Source organism: Pyxicephalus adspersus, unplaced genomic scaffold, assembly GCF_032062135.1.
Source record: "Pyxicephalus adspersus unplaced genomic scaffold, UCB_Pads_2.0 Sca292, whole genome shotgun sequence".
NCBI lineage: Eukaryota > Metazoa > Chordata > Amphibia > Anura > Pyxicephalidae > Pyxicephalus > Pyxicephalus adspersus.
The window spans coordinates 1-18,475 of NW_027317299.1; the positions used below are offsets into that span (position 1 = coordinate 1).

The 18,475-nt window shown below is 39.8% G+C and overlaps 2 protein-coding genes and 7 non-coding genes across 9 annotated transcripts; all 9 read left to right on the forward strand.

Moving 5' to 3' along the window:
• The first annotated feature begins 5,038 nt into the window (after positions 1-5,038).
• Positions 5,039-8,531, forward strand: LOC140344984 (small ribosomal subunit protein eS12). Its single transcript, XM_072432166.1, has 6 exons — positions 5,039-5,133; positions 5,275-5,322; positions 5,958-6,074; positions 7,004-7,106; positions 7,825-7,926; positions 8,435-8,531. Exons 2-6 carry the CDS (start codon positions 5,309-5,311, stop codon positions 8,495-8,497), a joined length of 399 nt encoding a protein of 132 aa, XP_072288267.1. The 5' UTR covers positions 5,039-5,133; positions 5,275-5,308; the 3' UTR covers positions 8,498-8,531.
• Positions 5,813-5,885, forward strand: LOC140344986 (small nucleolar RNA SNORD101). Its single transcript, XR_011923718.1, has one exon. It is a non-coding gene; the product is annotated as a small nucleolar RNA SNORD101 (small nucleolar RNA).
• LOC140344990 (small nucleolar RNA SNORD101) lies at positions 6,854-6,927 on the forward strand. The gene has a single exon (XR_011923722.1). It is a non-coding gene; the product is annotated as a small nucleolar RNA SNORD101 (small nucleolar RNA).
• LOC140344992 (small nucleolar RNA SNORD100) lies at positions 7,676-7,758 on the forward strand. The gene has a single exon (XR_011923724.1). It is a non-coding gene; the product is annotated as a small nucleolar RNA SNORD100 (small nucleolar RNA).
• Positions 8,532-9,113: 582 nt separating the features above from the next.
• On the forward strand, positions 9,114-9,197 carry LOC140344988 (small nucleolar RNA SNORD100). The gene has a single exon (XR_011923720.1). It is a non-coding gene; the product is annotated as a small nucleolar RNA SNORD100 (small nucleolar RNA).
• A 6,129-nt stretch (positions 9,198-15,326) lies between these two features.
• On the forward strand, positions 15,327-18,254 carry LOC140344985 (small ribosomal subunit protein eS12-like). The gene is made up of 5 exons (XM_072432167.1): positions 15,327-15,416; positions 15,558-15,605; positions 16,230-16,346; positions 17,276-17,378; positions 18,097-18,254. Exons 2-5 carry the CDS (start codon positions 15,592-15,594, stop codon positions 18,217-18,219), a joined length of 357 nt encoding a protein of 118 aa, XP_072288268.1. The 5' UTR covers positions 15,327-15,416; positions 15,558-15,591; the 3' UTR covers positions 18,220-18,254.
• LOC140344989 (small nucleolar RNA SNORD101) lies at positions 16,085-16,157 on the forward strand. Its single transcript, XR_011923721.1, has one exon. It is a non-coding gene; the product is annotated as a small nucleolar RNA SNORD101 (small nucleolar RNA).
• On the forward strand, positions 17,126-17,199 carry LOC140344991 (small nucleolar RNA SNORD101). The gene has a single exon (XR_011923723.1). It is a non-coding gene; the product is annotated as a small nucleolar RNA SNORD101 (small nucleolar RNA).
• Positions 17,948-18,030, forward strand: LOC140344987 (small nucleolar RNA SNORD100). Its single transcript, XR_011923719.1, has one exon. It is a non-coding gene; the product is annotated as a small nucleolar RNA SNORD100 (small nucleolar RNA).
• Positions 18,255-18,475: the final 221 nt, after the last annotated feature.

Here is an 18,475-nt window from a genome sequence, read left to right on the forward strand (position 1 = left end):
ACATGTGGAGGGTTATAGTTAGTCACCAGAGGGGCGTTAGGTATGGGCACCCAAAAATCAGGGGGAGTTAAAGTTAGGCACCAAGAATGGGGTAGAGGTTAAGGTTAGGTAACAATAAAGGGGTAACACTTAAGCACACGTGGGGGGGGAGGGTTATAGTTAGGAACAAAGAATCAGAGGGTGTTAAGGTTAGGCACCAAGAATGGGGTAGGGGTTAAGGTTAGGTAACAAGCATGGGATAATACCATACATAAGATTAGACAGCAGGAAGGAATAGATTACATTTAGGCACCAAGGTATTGGAGGGTTAAGGAATCAAGCAGCAAGAAGTTAGATTAATATAGAAATTATCATAAATACACTGTGATCTGTACAACACACATTACTGACACTTTTCCTTCTCCCTGGCTAATGTTATATCTGACAAAGCCAAGTGGAAGACCAGCAGTGTGCTCACACCAATCATTCATCACAACAGCTCTATGTATAGCACACAAATAAAAGTCCTGTCCATGAAGGAGTGGATATAGGAGACAGCTGTACACACACATTATAGACACACACATTATAGACACACACATTGTATACACACACTGACACAGAGTGTACAAGCCATGGGTATAGTGACCTGTCTCCTGAGCAGCCCTCTTGTGTTCCTTCTCCCCAGCTGAGTTGGTGCAATGAGAGCTCAGCTCCTCCACAGGGCTGTCCTGTGTACTTAGACTCGCCCTCCTCTGATCACATGGAGGGATTCACTCTTATTACACACTCTCCTCTGTCACATTCACTCACTATGTTTCTGAAAGGCAGGTGTTCCTATAGAAAGTTAATATTAAACAGGAGCTGTGTCACGCAATGTTACAAATGCATTCATTCATTCCTCCCTCTGAGGTAACACTGCCACACAATGATATCTGACACTTCTTATAATGATGTGTCTGTGTACACTGGGAATCCTTATGTCTGTCATATACCTGCTCAGCAATAGGGCCCATTCACATGACTGTGTCATGGTAAAATGAAATACATTGGCATGAAGATATACTATGCATTTTAAATGGCACCTTGATGATGGAAGTGCATTGTTTGCATATACTAAATTGCAGTGTGCTGCCAGATAGGCCATATTAACTATTTTAGAATATTTAAATACATTTTTGTACAAACAAAAGGGTGTTTACAGACACAGTGGTCATAAATACACCCTAAGACTGTTGAATCAGCTTCACCTAATGAGGAGAAGTCTAATTTGTATCTATCTGTGCTGTTATTTTACTTGATGGCCTCCTCATTGTCATCCCATACTACCACAACATTAACCTTAAGAAAAGCCTCCATCACCTCATGCACTGTAGGAAAATCATGTAAAAGTGGGGGCTGACTTGATGGACTATGTGGGCTTCAGTGTGCTCTTTGTGTGCCGAATTTTCCTCCCATCTGTTTATCTGAAGCCAGTTGCATACTCAGGCACAAGGCTTGCCTGTATGTGTGTTAAGCACAGGGGTACACACATTCTCACACATGCTTCATGGCTTTGTGGTTTCACACCAGACCGGGTGTGAAACCGGTTTTTGTACAGAAGATAGGAAGGTTAAAAAGTTTAATGCTATCTTTTTTTGTCCCATTAAGTAGAGTTCCCTTCACTTCCTGTTGTCAGTGGCAGCCAATGGCTTAACAGCAGCCTTCTGAATGCCCTGCTAGAGAAATCGGACAGCATTCTCTCCTCAGAAGCTGATGTCAGAGAACCTTTTACCATCTGATTTTCTCCGCAGATCACAAGGAGAATGATGAGACCGGTGCTGTGGTGACAGGGTAGAATAACCAAACCCCCCAGACTCACCACATGCACATTTCCTGTCACAGTCAGCTGAGGTTTATAGTAACTCCAATTTGCAAGGCCGCCATATTTAGGACACCATGTATTATTTTTTAAATTATGTCAATGAAAGAGGGTTAAAGTTTTCAAAGATTTCCTGTGAGGCTGGTTTGAGTTTCCATACATGTTAAAGGAGAGAGGTGTTTGCCACCCAAGAAAATATGGGGTAATGGGAGGGTCATTCACCTCAAAGAGCTTCCATTATAACTGATTTTTCACTTAATATTTTTTTTTCACACGTAAACACATTTTCCCCAATACTTAGTGAACTGAGTTAATAAATTATTTAAAATGAGTTAATTGTCTGATTTATTTGGACAGGCTTCAAATGTTCTGTGCCTTCAACACAGAGAATTTAACTATCTCCACCCTTGTCCTCCTCGTTCATAAGTCTATGGAATATAGTGCAATCTTCCTGGTACACAGGAGGCTCTTCTTCATGCAAACTTATGCAAATATTCTGAAGAACTGCCTTGAGTGTTCATTCTTGGCCACATGTAGTCATTTTCAATCAAAGTATTTCTAATATAACTAATTCCTCCCCACTATTTGTAATGACATAATTTTAGATTAATTGAGATGGGGCAAATGTACACCCTATAGGAGCTGAACCCAGACCTCAAACTTCTCTGCTCTTACACATTATCGGTGGAATTCTCCTTTGCCATGCAGGTGACCTGACCTTGTTTTCCACCAATACACCATAACTGTGGATTTCACTTTACAGACCCTGAAATTATTTATTCAGAAAGTCGCACATCAACATCTTATATCAACCACATAGTAAGCAAGAAATTCAGTTCTTTGCTCCTTTGAAGCTCTAGAAAACTAGAATATATTCATTCTAGAAACTGTCAGTTTACTACATACTAAGCCACACTAATTTTTGTGAATGCCTCAAACAAGGGGTGCCCTACAGGTGGATCACGATCTACCGGTAGATCCCAAGGGCGAGTAAATCACAGTGCCCTGCCTTTCAAAATAAACTCTATTGCGCACAGGAGTTATTAAGTCCAAAGTTTTTATTGTTGGTAGATCATTTTGGCTTGGTCATTTTAAAAGTAGCTTGCAAGCCAAAAAAGTGTGGGCGCCCCTGCCCTAAACCAACAGATTATATTGTGTCTCTGAGGGGGAAACCTTGAAACAACTTTCAGGTCTTGGGGAATCCCTGCCATAATTACTATTATGATAACTACATCTCAGAGTACACTAGTGTGGAGGTCTGTATGAAGAATGCTGCTTACATTGGTGAACAGTAGGAAAAATTTTACCCTTACGTGTAGTCCAAGAATGCATAAGAGGGGGACACACTTCTTTAATCTCTCTCTCTCTCCTCTCTCTCTCTCGTGTTACACAAGATCAGGTCAACAGAATTTAGGTCTAAATTATTTATCTATCATGGCTATTGTAACCTTGGTCCTGCTGAATTCAGCCAGTATTACTGGGACAGAAACTTCCCTTAGGAATGATAGGTGAGTGTTTTAGGGGTCCTTGGTCCTTCTATCCTAATGTGCACAATCATTTAGGTCACAGCTTTAGTATTTTCTTTGCTAGTGTTAATTGTTTGATAAAAACTTTATTGAGTATGGTAGACCTTTTAATTATAAACTTGTAAGTATTGCCACTTCAACATGAAATCTTATGACTCAGAATTACATTATTATATTACTAGCTTCTGCATTTGGCTCCTAAAGGAAGAATTATTTTATTCACTTTAATTGTTAGATCAATTTATTTTAGGTTGATTGAGCAGGGTACCTTATCTTTTCACGTATTAGCATTTGAACAGGAATGTTTATTGGCCATAGCACTAGTTGTAAGAAGTACTGATCTCATCCTATTACGTATTACTAAACCTTGGTTATCATTAACGCTCATCCTACAGAAGTCTTATGACACAGTCAACTATTTATTATACCCCTTATATTACAGAAAAATCATGACAGATTGTGTCCAGGGTTAATCATTGAGTGTGTTTACCCTGCCATACAGCCAGAATATGGACTTTCACACCAGAAGCTATCCTAATGGAAACTAGTTGGTATGTTAAGAAATGCTAATAATCATTAGGATGTAGATTAAGGCTGAATTCACTCCTTTGCCTCTTACACTAAAATTGAAAGTGTTTCGCAGATTTTAATAAGGAAATCATTGGGGGAAACCCATAGGTGGGATATCTGAAAGAGTTTTGTATAACTTCTGGAAAAAAAAAAAGTTCAATTACTGCCATGTGATTGTACCTAGGCACTCATGTGCTTACATTACATTATTACATTGTAATGTGAAAGATGAAGAGTGAGATTTGGTGATGCCACTACCTGGTTTAGTAGAAAATGATCTGCACATACATCACTGCTTGTACTTCATCAATTCTATGGATGTCCATTTCCTACATCTTTCCGGCTGGTGCTTGACTATTCCACCAACAGTTACCTTGTGATGGGTGCTTAGCAGAGAGTTGCTTTGAATTTTTTTTTTGCATCGACCATCGACTTTGCCACATTCCAGTTCTGTCCCTTGTAAGACTTAGCACTCCGAGGACAAGAGTTGAATGGCAATATTTAAGACATTTCTTGTATGCAGATCCAAGCTGTCATGGACACATATCTTGGAGGTGCCTAATCACCTATGTCCTGGGTCTATGACAACCAGAGTAAACAGTGCAGACTCAGGAGGGTGTGCTTTTGTATATTTTACAAATGTTGTATTTTTTCCAAGTCAATAAAAATTTAAAAGCAAGTTGATGCAGGTTAGGAAAAAAAGATCAAAAGAGGTGAACTACAAGTCAAATACAGCTACTTAAACCAGATCATATGAACTATAAATAACCCTAGATCCATTTCAAACTGTTGATAAGAAGTGGAATGCACCAGTCGCAAAAGCTACATTTTCTCATTAATACAAGCCATATTACTGCACAGAAAAGTGCTAACATGTGAGAAAGGTAAATACATAAAGATAAATTGTAGTAATTAAATCAGCATTTCTACAGGCAACCAATATTTTTAGCATTACCATCCCTCCATTTTTCCTTTGCATAAGGTTCTATTAATAAGACAAATGTAATAGGAACTTCATTGTTCCTAACAAGCTTGCCAGCTTCTTGGCCTTAACAAATATGGCAGAAATGTACTGTGTGTAGTACGTAGGACTTCCTCTTGCCCTCACGACAAGAGGCGGAGCAGCGGCTGACGGGCTATAAATACGTGACGTCAACGCGTTTCTTTCTCTTTCCTTCATGCTCTGGAGTAGGTTGGGTAAGTGATGGCGGCGCTGAAGGGAAGCACCGTGCAAGTTACAATCTATTGGAAATCTCTGGCATCCCGCCCTCCCTGAGCCCGGGACAGCGGCGGATGGATGGACTTTGCTAACGCTTCTCGTTTGTGTCTGTATTACAGCGGAGTAACGCCGAACATCCATTAGACATCAAGGATGGCCGAGGAAGGGTGAGTGTGGCCTGTGGTGTGTGTTATGGCGGGGTTGGGTCTGTGTAGAGTCCAGTGTACGGACATTCTGCTGGCTGGCAGTGGTCATGTGACTTTTGTACGAACAAAGTGTCAGTGTGCTCTGATCACTAACTTAGTGCAGGCAGAATAACAAACTAAAGGCATTGATCTTTTCAGAAGAAATTCTTTACTCCTTAGATTGGAGTTCTAAAGAATGCATAGTCCAAAGCTGAGCACGTGTTCCCATAATGTCAACATTGATAGGGCTGTGCTAGAAGTGTATGGCCATCTGTACAGAACAATATGGTGTCAGGGTGGTCCGAGGGATTTATATCACTTCCTAATGGTCCCTTAATGTCCCCTTTCCTCTATTGTCACTGGGACAGGTGTACGATGGGCAGAGGCAGGAAGTGTGTCTCATGCACGCTTGGAGCCGTAATAAGTTTTGTGCAACCCACTCTAGCGGGTGGTAGAATCATGCTGCTGCAGTGTATGAATGATGTTACTATGAAGTCGGATACCCCTTCACTCTCACCATGAGTGACACATTCATTCTGACATACCTGTAGCCTTCAGTTACTTCTCTGCTTTTACCACGAACACCAAAATTCTAATCGCATTTTCTTATCTTGTAGCATTTCTGCTGGAGGTGTAATGGATATTAACACCGCTCTTCAAGAAGTGCTGAAGACCGCACTGATTCATGATGGCCTGGCACGTGGGATCCGCGAAGCTGCCAAGGCTCTTGACAAGTAAGTGTACCTGTGTGACCTTTGGCATTGGGTGAGACCAATGTGGTTCTTGGTGGTCAGGGTCCGGCATAGTTCCAGTCATATACTGGTGCCATTCTCTAATTTGTTCTACATAGGTTTGTTTTTGAGGTTATAACTTCAAGTGGTTCTGCCACCTTGTTGCTGAAACGAAAATATACTTATCACACCCAGCAAATCCCATCTGGATATTAAGTCATTCAGCAGCTCCCTAAGATGTCTTGTGTAACTATCTTCCTCTGTCATCAGCAATGGCACCCAGTCTAACTCATCAACTGTGTCTGTCAAATGTATGCACAGAGTGAGATCAGTGTTCAGTTTACAGGATGTTGTGTTCTGGTGCATTTACATTTGTGGAATGCCCTAATGACTCGGTGCCCAATCTTGAGCATATTCAGCATGGTCCTGGCAGGGAGTTAAGTGAATGCTAAGCCAGTAGGCTCCTGGTATGTAACGTAAGGCTGAACACATAAACTCTATTAAGTTAATAAATATTTTTATTTCTGTTTAAGGAAATGCAACCCTTTTTGCTTCTAATTAGGGGGAAATGGTTCAGCGCAGGCTATTTTGCCAATCTGTATAAGTGGAATAAGCTATTTTAATGACAGCTGACATGTTGGGTGTCACCTATCTGCACTTGTGCCTTTGCTCGGACCTCTCCTTTAATTCCTTTAGTTCTCTACATTTATAGCATAGTTTAAAGTGTAACATAGTAAATGTAAAGTTTTAGTTTGCTTGCAGTAAGAATCGGGTTTTACAGTGCTTGAGTGATGATTTCAATATTAAGTCGGATACCCCTTCACTCTCCATGAGTGAGTAAACACGACTGACAAGCCTGTAGTAAATTAGAGAAATGTTGGGAGGTTGTATGCTCAGCTGCTGTGTTTCTCACATCTATGTTCTTCTTTTAGGCGCCAAGCCCATCTTTGTGTACTCGCCTCCAACTGTGACGAACCAATGTACGTGAAGCTGGTTGAGGCTCTCTGTGCCGAGCATCAGATCAATCTGATCAAAGTAAGGACATCTTTCTTTCCCATGTTTATTGCATGTTGCACTTTTCATGACTTGGTTCCCTAAGTATTTATACCTCTAAAGTAATTTGGTGACTAGAGGAATGGTGGGAATGGCTGGTAGCATTCAAGTGACATACTTGGCTACTAAGTTTTTTTTTTTTTTTTTTTCCCCAACTGATCTAAATGCTCTTTGTAGGCTTATTACAGTGTCAGAAAAGCTGAGTGTAATCTCCATGCTATAATCAACCCTTTCTTTGACTCGGTGTACCCATTTAGAATCGGATACTTGTGCTCTTGTGGCTTTGAACCCCCCCCCCAGTAATGCCTAAGGCCTGGTTAGGCTGAAGAGCTTAATGTTCATGCTTTGACTCCATGTATAATACTGAACATTGCTCTACATATAGGCTAACACTTGTGTGATGTACTAAGTTAGAGCAGCATATCAGTTGTTGGTTATGGCGAATAGCTGGTTACTTGGTAATGTAGAACTGCAATAAAGATCTTTGCATGAGGGCTGGTGCAACAGTTCTAATGTGTCTAATGAAATGCCAATCGGAGAACTTGGTTTGGGCTGTACATGATAACTTGGCTCCCTCTACTGAAAATTGTGAGGAAAAGGCCAAAATGTTACCCAATATTTTCTGAGTTGCAGCTCCTGTTTAGTAAATAGCTTATTTTTTGTACAATGAAAAAATATTGATCAAGTATTTTTTGTTTAGGTTGATGACAGCAAGAAGCTTGGTGAATGGGTTGGTCTCTGCAAAATCGACAGGGAAGGAAAGCCTCGCAAAGTAGTTGGCTGCAGCTGCGTCGTTGTCAAGGTAAGTCATTGCAGTGTGTAGCCTGTAAAAATTAAATGTTGAACACATTTTTATCATTCCATTATCTAGGAATATAACAGATTTTTCAAACCATCCTGCCAACAGCAGCTGTAAAATGTAAATTTAAAAGCTACTTAGTATTAAAAGGTGATGCTGCACTTGAATCTGAAGTGCAGGGATGAGTTTACCTGCAGAAGGCAAATACCTTTAGCCTATTACTATTTGAAGGCTAGTATTTGCAGAAAAGGGGGGGCTTGACAATTGTATATTTCCCAGTAAAGCATTTTTATATGCCATTATTTCCATTGTAAAACTTAACATAGTTTTACAACTTTTTGTTCAGTTATAGTGGCAAGAGCAAATGCCATCGTACGAGCCTTGAGACCACTTCATGGTTTTCAAGGTCCCTGAAAATGGCTACAGTGTTTTTTATAGTAAGCAGTTTGTTATTTATAGTAAGCAGTTTTTCCTGTTTTCCCTTCTGCTAAACGGAATTTTGATCTTGCAGGACTATGGCAAGGAGTCTCAGGCCAAGGACGTTATTGAAGAATATTTCAAGTCCAAGAAATAAACATCTAAATAAAGAAGTTTGACTTGAGTTAAAATGGTCTTACATGGTTTTCTTTTTGCAGTATTCAGCTAGGGGATACTTCAGGCCTAGTGGCTACATACCACTTACAGAGCTGGTGTTTGCTGAAGCAAACTAAGCTTGATTTTAGCCATGCCATAATTAGAGGCACAAAATTCAGACCAATCTGTTAGTACAAATAGCAATTGGTCCTTTACGTTATGACACTAAATTTAATGATGGTAAGAGGAGCTGGAAAATGCAGCCTTTGATTTAGTGTAGAACTGATAACCATTTTGAGGGTCTGGACACTTTACAGGTATGAAATGGTGTGGTGACCACAGATCACAACCATGTCCTGTAATGTGGTTTAATTGTTTTTTCATTAATGTAATTGTGATTCTGTCCTGAATAACAATGCCATTATCTGGTGATCATGGCACATGTATTCTAAATGGAAGTAGCTAGGTAGATTCTACTTTCAGTGGTAGTTTGCCTTTTTTAACTGGCGCCTTTCAAAGTTGATCTTCCTGATGTGAATGTGCATTATGTAGTGGCTTGAAACTGATTTAAAGTTATGTATGTTGTACATTTATGTAAGTATGTGATTGTTTCATGAGTCATCTGTGATGAGAATTTGGCTCCCTCTTCTGAAGTATCTGAGGAAAATTGCCAATTGTTACCCAAAAACCTCTGAGATGCACTCATGCAACTTCAAATTTATTATGAAACTAGTGAAGTAACACTCAGTTTTTAAATGTGACTGGTAGTTTTAAATGAACCCTATTTTAGACTAGTGTCAGGTTCTCTTTAAATCACAACTAAAGGGAAAGGTGATGTCCCTTCTGCTAAAAAAAAAACAGCTGCCTGGCTGTTTTCCTAATTTAATAAGAAAACGGCTGCCAGGACTGACCTTGCCATGCCATGTTCCTGGCCTAGCCAATCAAGATGGCTGAAGATTGGAAGCAGGTACGGTAGGTAAAGATGGTGCATGTGATGGAATGGGCACATATGCTTGTATTTAAAGAAGTTGAGATCAGACAAGGTTACTGCAGTATGGTTTTGTCTGCCCCCTTCTGCAATAGTTTACCTGTTTTTTTTTTTTTTTTTTTTTTTTTTTGTGGGGGAGATAAACAATGTGTAAATCCTAGTAGTAAAGTACTATGCTTATAAGGGAAATTATACCTAATATAGTCAAGTAAATTGGTTGAATTTAACTTACATTGTTGATACATTGTGTTATAAATAAAATTTTCTGATAAAAAATTTTAGCTGTCTTTGTTTGGAGGTAGTTACTCTGCTTCCTTTTGCACATTTCATTTAGTCTGTTCAAGTGTCTGGTCCTGAAATCAAAAAAATATTTGGGTATGGTGGGTCAATTTGTGTTTTTTTTTTTTCGCTTTGATTTTGAAAATCTCACAATAACTAGTATTTATATAGTGCTGACATTATGCAGTGTAAGACAATCTTGTCACGAGCTGTCCCTTAAAAGGGCTCACGATCCCTACCATATATGTTCCTACCATAGTCTAAAGAATATGGAGGTTGAGAAATAGCGTTCTAGCCTACAGTAAGCAGCAATCCTGCTTTGAGTATATACAAGTTTGTTTTATATTTATGCTTCCTTTTTGTAAAAGTTTTTTTATTTTTTGGTCTGTCAAAATATTGCTAAATACCCTGTTGGTCATGATTATTTTTTTTTATAAAATTACATTTCTGAACAATTGACCCGTAAAGGTTGCCAGTGGAAATGATTTTCCATGTACCTTCTAGAAGAGGTTAGATCCAGTTATTTTCCTGCTGTTCAGCCAGCCCTTTTACAAAAAGTTGTAAATCCTATATTTACTCCATAATGTTTTTTAACATTCTTTCTCATAAAAAAAACTCCCTGTAGGTTAACTCTACATTCTTTCTCTAAATATGCCCCTTTTTTTGTGGGGGGGGAGGGTTATAGTTAGGAACAAAGAATCAGAGGGTGTTAAGGTTAGGCACCAAGAATGGGGTAGGGGTTAAGGTTAGGTAACAAGCATGGGATAATACCATACATAAGATTAGACAGCAGGAAGGAATAGATTACATTTAGGCACCAAGGTATTGGAGGGTTAAGGAATCAAGCAGCAAGAAGTTAGATTAATATAGAAATTATCATAAATATACTGTGATCTGTACAACACACATTACTGACACTTTTCCTTCTCCCTGGCTAATGTTATATCTGACAAAGCCAAGTGGAAGACCAGCAGTGTGCTCACACCAATCATTCATCACAACAGCTCTATGTATAGCACACAAATAAAAGTCCTGTCCATGAAGGAGTGGATATAGGAGACAGCTGTACACACACATTATAGACACACACATTATAGACACACACATTGTATACACACACTGACACAGAGTGTACAAGCCATGGGTATAGTGACCTGTCTCCTGAGCAGCCCTCTTGTGTTCCTTCTCCCCAGCTGAGTTGGTGCAATGAGAGCTCAGCTCCTCCACAGGGCTGTCCTGTGTACTTAGACTCGCCCTCCTCTGATCACATGGAGGGATTCACTCTTATTACACACTCTCCTCTGTCACATTCACTCACTATGTTTCTGAAAGGCAGGTGTTCCTATAGAAAGTTAATATTAAACAGGAGCTGTGTCACGCAATGTTACAAATGCATTCATTCATTCCTCCCTCTGAGGTAACACTGCCACACAATGATATCTGACACTTCTTATAATGATGTGTCTGTGTACACTGGGAATCCTTATGTCTGTCATATACCTGCTCAGCAATAGGGCCCATTCACATGACTGTGTCATGGTAAAATGAAATACATTGGCATGAAGATATACTATGCATTTTAAATGGCACCTTGATGATGGAAGTGCATTGTTTGCATATACTAAATTGCAGTGTGCTGCCAGATAGGCCATATTAACTATTTTAGAATATTTAAATACATTTTTGTACAAACAAAAGGGTGTTTACAGACACAGTGGTCATAAATACACCCTAAGACTGTTGAATCAGCTTCACCTAATGAGGAGAAGTCTAATTTGTATCTATCTGTGCTGTTATTTTACTTGATGGCCTCCTCATTGTCATCCCATACTACCACAACATTAACCTTAAGAAAAGCCTCCATCACCTCATGCACTGTAGGAAAATCATGTAAAAGTGGGGGCTGACTTGATGGACTATGTGGGCTTCAGTGTGCTCTTTGTGTGCCGAATTTTCCTCCCATCTGTTTATCTGAAGCCAGTTGCATACTCAGGCACAAGGCTTGCCTGTATGTGTGTTAAGCACAGGGGTACACACATTCTCACACATGCTTCATGGCTTTGTGGTTTCACACCAGACCGGGTGTGAAACCGGTTTTTGTACAGAAGATAGGAAGGTTAAAAAGTTTAATGCTATCTTTTTTTGTCCCATTAAGTAGAGTTCCCTTCACTTCCTGTTGTCAGTGGCAGCCAATGGCTTAACAGCAGCCTTCTGAATGCCCTGCTAGAGAAATCGGACAGCATTCTCTCCTCAGAAGCTGATGTCAGAGAACCTTTTACCATCTGATTTTCTCCGCAGATCACAAGGAGAATGATGAGACCGGTGCTGTGGTGACAGGGTAGAATAACCAAACCCCCCAGACTCACCACATGCACATTTCCTGTCACAGTCAGCTGAGGTTTATAGTAACTCCAATTTGCAAGGCCGCCATATTTAGGACACCATGTATTATTTTTTAAATTATGTCAATGAAAGAGGGTTAAAGTTTTCAAAGATTTCCTGTGAGGCTGGTTTGAGTTTCCATACATGTTAAAGGAGAGAGGTGTATGCCACCCAAGAAAATATGGGGTAATGGGAGGGTCATTCACCTCAAAGAGCTTCCATTATAACTGATTTTTCACTTAATATTTTTTTTTCACACGTAAACACATTTTCCCCAATACTTAGTGAACTGAGTTAATAAATTATTTAAAATGAGTTAATTGTCTGATTTATTTGGACAGGCTTCAAATGTTCTGTGCCTTCAACACAGAGAATTTAACTATCTCCACCCTTGTCCTCCTCGTTCATAAGTCTATGGAATATAGTGCAATCTTCCTGGTACACAGGAGGCTCTTCTTCATGCAAACTTATGCAAATATTCTGAAGAACTGCCTTGAGTGTTCATTCTTGGCCACATGTAGTCATTTTCAATCAAAGTATTTCTAATATAACTAATTCCTCCCCACTATTTGTAATGACATAATTTTAGATTAATTGAGATGGGGCAAATGTACACCCTATAGGACCCAGACCTCAAACTTCTCTGCTCTTACACATTATCGGTGGAATTCTCCTTTGCCATGCAGGTGACCTGACCTTGTTTTCCACCAATACACCATAACTGTGGATTTCACTTTACAGACCCTGAAATTATTTATTCAGAAAGTCGCACATCAACATCTTATATCAACCACATAGTAAGCAAGAAATTCAGTTCTTTGCTCCTTTGAAGCTCTAGAAAACTAGAATATATTCATTCTAGAAACTGTCAGTTTACTACATACTAAGCCACACTAATTTTTGTGAATGCCTCAAACAAGGGGTGCCCTACAGGTGGATCACGATCTACCGGTAGATCCCAAGGGCGAGTAAATCACAGTGCCCTGCCTTTCAAAATAAACTCTATTGCGCACAGGAGTTATTAAGTCCAAAGTTTTTATTGTTGGTAGATCATTTTGGCTTGGTCATTTTAAAAGTAGCTTGCAAGCCAAAAAAGTGTGGGCGCCCCTGCCCTAAACCAACAGATTATATTGTGTCTCTGAGGGGGAAACCTTGAAACAACTTTCAGGTCTTGGGGAATCCCTGCCATAATTACTATTATGATAACTACATCTCAGAGTACACTAGTGTGGAGGTCTGTATGAAGAATGCTGCTTACATTGGTGAACAGTAGGAAAAATTTTACCCTTACGTGTAGTCCAAGAATGCATAAGAGGGGGACACACTTCTTTAATCTCTCTCTCTCTCCTCTCTCTCTCTCGTGTTACACAAGATCAGGTCAACAGAATTTAGGTCTAAATTATTTATCTATCATGGCTATTGTAACCTTGGTCCTGCTGAATTCAGCCAGTATTACTGGGACAGAAACTTCCCTTAGGAATGATAGGTGAGTGTTTTAGGGGTCCTTGGTCCTTCTATCCTAATGTGCACAATCATTTAGGTCACAGCTTTAGTATTTTCTTTGCTAGTGTTAATTGTTTGATAAAAACTTTATTGAGTATGGTAGACCTTTTAATTATAAACTTGTAAGTATTGCCACTTCAACATGAAATCTTATGACTCAGAATTACATTATTATATTACTAGCTTCTGCATTTGGCTCCTAAAGGAAGAATTATTTTATTCACTTTAATTGTTAGATCAATTTATTTTAGGTTGATTGAGCAGGGTACCTTATCTTTTCACGTATTAGCATTTGAACAGGAATGTTTATTGGCCATAGCACTAGTTGTAAGAAGTACTGATCTCATCCTATTACGTATTACTAAACCTTGGTTATCATTAACGCTCATCCTACAGAAGTCTTATGACACAGTCAACTATTTATTATACCCCTTATATTACAGAAAAATCATGACAGATTGTGTCCAGGGTTAATCATTGAGTGTGTTTACCCTGCCATACAGCCAGAATATGGACTTTCACACCAGAAGCTATCCTAATGGAAACTAGTTGGTATGTTAAGAAATGCTAATAATCATTAGGATGTAGATTAAGGCTGAATTCACTCCTTTGCCTCTTACACTAAAATTGAAAGTGTTTCGCAGATTTTAATAAGGAAATCATTGGGGGAAACCCATAGGTGGGATATCTGAAAGAGTTTTGTATAACTTCTGGAAAAAAAAAAAGTTCAATTACTGCCATGTGATTGTACCTAGGCACTCATGTGCTTACATTACATTATTACATTGTAATGTGAAAGATGAAGAGTGAGATTTGGTGATGCCACTACCTGGTTTAGTAGAAAATGATCTGCACATACATCACTGCTTGTACTTCATCAATTCTATGGATGTCCATTTCCTACATCTTTCCGGCTGGTGCTTGACTATTCCACCAACAGTTACCTTGTGATGGGTGCTTAGCAGAGAGTTGCTTTGAATTTTTTTTTTGCATCGACCATCGACTTTGCCACATTCCAGTTCTGTCCCTTGTAAGACTTAGCACTCCGAGGACAAGAGTTGAATGGCAATATTTAAGACATTTCTTGTATGCAGATCCAAGCTGTCATGGACACATATCTTGGAGGTGCCTAATCACCTATGTCCTGGGTCTATGACAACCAGAGTAAACAGTGCAGACTCAGGAGGGTGTGCTTTTGTATATTTTACAAATGTTGTATTTTTTCCAAGTCAATAAAAATTTAAAAGCAAGTTGATGCAGGTTAGGAAAAAAAGATCAAAAGAGGTGAACTACAAGTCAAATACAGCTACTTAAACCAGATCATATGAACTATAAATAACCCTAGATCCATTTCAAACTGTTGATAAGAAGTGGAATGCACCAGTCGCAAAAGCTACATTTTCTCATTAATACAAGCCATATTACTGCACAGAAAAGTGCTAACATGTGAGAAAGGTAAATACATAAAGATAAATTGTAGTAATTAAATCAGCATTTCTACAGGCAACCAATATTTTTAGCATTACCATCCCTCCATTTTTCCTTTGCATAAGGTTCTATTAATAAGACAAATGTAATAGGAACTTCATTGTTCCTAACAAGCTTGCCAGCTTCTTGGCCTTAACAAATATGGCAGAAATGTACTGTGTGTAGTACGTAGGACTTCCTCTTGCCCTCACGACAAGAGGCGGAGCAGCGGCTGACGGGCTATAAATACGTGACGTCAACGCGTTTCTTTCTCTTTCCTTCATGCTCTGGAGTAGGTTGGGTAAGTGATGGCGGCGCTGAAGGGAAGCACCGTGCAAGTTACAATCTATTGGAAATCTCTGGCATCCCGCCCTCCCTGAGCCCGGGACAGCGGCGGATGGATGGACTTTGCTAACGCTTCTCGTTTGTGTCTGTATTACAGCGGAGTAACGCCGAACATCCATTAGACATCAAGGATGGCCGAGGAAGGGTGAGTGTGGCCTGTGGTGTGTGTTATGGCGGGGTTGGGTCTGTGTAGAGTCCAGTGTACGGACATTCTGCTGGCTGGCAGTGGTCATGTGACTTTTGTACGAACAAAGTGTCAGTGTGCTCTGATCACTAACTTAGTGCAGGCAGAATAACAAACTAAAGGCATTGATCTTTTCAGAAGAAATTATTTACTCCTTAGATTGGAGTTCTAAAGAATGCATAGTCCAAAGCTGAGCACGTGTTCCCATAATGTCAACATTGATAGGGCTGTGCTAGAAGTGTATGGCCATCTGTACAGAACAATATGGTGTCAGGGTGGTCCGAGGGATTTATATCACTTCCTAATGTCCCCTTTCCTCTATTGTCACTGGGACAGGTGTACGATGGGCAGAGGCAGGAAGTGTGTCTCATGCACGCTTGGAGCCGTAATAAGTTTTGTGCAACCCACTCTAGCGGGTGGTAGAATCATGCTGCTGCAGTGTATGAATGATGTTACTATGAAGTCGGATACCCCTTCACTCTCACCATGAGTGACACATTCATTCTGACATACCTGTAGCCTTCAGTTACTTCTCTGCTTTTACCACGAACACCAAAATTCTAATCGCATTTTCTTATCTTGTAGCATTTCTGCTGGAGGTGTAATGGATATTAACACCGCTCTTCAAGAAGTGCTGAAGACCGCACTGATTCATGATGGCCTGGCACGTGGGATCCGCGAAGCTGCCAAGGCTCTTGACAAGTAAGTGTACCTGTGTGACCTTTGGCATTGGGTGAGACCAATGTGGTTCTTGGTGGTCAGGGTCCGGCATAGTTCCAGTCATATACTGGTGCCATTCTCTAATTTGTTCTACATAGGTTTGTTTTTGAGGTTATAACTTCAAGTGGTTCTGCCACCTTGTTGCTGAAACGAAAATGTACTTATCACACCCAGCAAATCCCATCTGGATATTAAGTCATTCAGCAGCTCCCTAAGATGTCTTGTGTAACTATCTTCCTCTGTCATCAGCAATGGCACCCAGTCTAACTCATCAACTGTGTCTGTCAAATGTATGCACAGAGTGAGATCAGTGTTCAGTTTACAGGATGTTGTGTTCTGGTGCATTTACATTTGTGGAATGCCCTAATGACTCGGTGCCCAATCTTGAGCATATTCAGCATGGTCCTGGCAGGGAGTTAAGTGAATGCTAAGCCAGTAGGCTCCTGGTATGTAACGTAAGGCTGAACACATAAACTCTATTAAGTTAATAAATATTTTTATTTCTGTTTAAGGAAATGCAACCCTTTTTGCTTCTAATTAGGGGGAAATGGTTCAGCGCAGGCTATTTTGCCAATCTGTATAAGTGGAATAAGCTATTTTAATGACAGCTGACATGTTGGGTGTCACCTATCTGCACTTGTGCCTTTGCTCGGACCTCTCCTTTAATTCCTTTAGTTCTCTACATTTATAGCATAGTTTAAAGTGTAACATAGTAAATGTAAAGTTTTAGTTTGCTTGCAGTAAGAATCGGGTTTTACAGTGCTTGAGTGATGATTTCAATATTAAGTCGGATACCCCTTCACTCTCCATGAGTGAGTAAACACGACTGACAAGCCTGTAGTAAATTAGAGAAATGTTGGGAGGTTGTATGCTCAGCTGCTGTGTTTCTCACATCTATGTTCTTCTTTTAGGCGCCAAGCCCATCTTTGTGTACTCGCCTCCAACTGTGACGAACCAATGTACGTGAAGCTGGTTGAGGCTCTCTGTGCCGAGCATCAGATCAATCTGATCAAAGTAAGGACATCTTTCTTTCCCATGTTTATTGCATGTTGCACTTTTCATGACTTGGTTCCCTAAGTATTTATACCTCTAAAGTAATTTGGTGACTAGAGGAATGGTGGGAATGGCTGGTAGCATTCAAGTGACATACTTGGCTACTAAGTTTTTTTTTTTTTTTTTTTCCCCAACTGATCTAAATGCTCTTTGTAGGCTTATTACAGTGTCAGAAAAGCTGAGTGTAATCTCCATGCTATAATCAACCCTTTCTTTGACTCGGTGTACCCATTTAGAATCGGATACTTGTGCTCTTGTGGCTTTGAACCCCCCCCCCAGTAATGCCTAAGGCCTGGTTAGGCTGAAGAGCTTAATGTTCATGCTTTGACTCCATGTATAATACTGAACATTGCTCTACATATAGGCTAACACTTGTGTGATGTACTAAGTTAGAGCAGCATATCAGTTGTTGGTTATGGCGAATAGCTGGTTACTTGGTAATGTAGAACTGCAATAAAGATCTTTGCATGAGGGCTGGTGCAACAGTTCTAATGTGTCTAATGAAATGCCAATCGGAGAACTTGGTTTGGGCTGTACATGATAACTTGGCTCCCTCTACTGAAAATTGTGAGGAAAAGGCCAAAATGTTACCCAATATTTTCTGAGTTGCAGCTCCTGTTTAGTAAATAGCTTATTTTTTGTACAATGAAAAAATATTGATCAAGTATTTTTTGTTTAGGTTGATGACAGCAAGAAGCTTGGTGAATGGGTTGGTCTCTGCAAAATCGACAGGGAAGGAAAGCCTCGCAAAGTAGTTGGCTGCAGCTGCGTCGTTGTCAAGGTAAGTCATTGCAGTGTGTAGCCTGTAAAAATTAAATGTTGAACACATTTTTATCATTCCATTATCTAGGAATATAACAGATTTTTCAAACCATCCTGCCAACAGCAGCTGTAAAATGTAAATTTAAAAGCTACTTAGTATTAAAAGGTGATGCTGCACTTGAATCTGAAGTGCAGGGATGAGTTTACCTGCAGAAGGCAAATACCTTTAGCCTATTACTATTTGAAGGCTAGTATTTGCAGAAAAGGGGGGGCTTGACAATTGTATATTTCCCAGT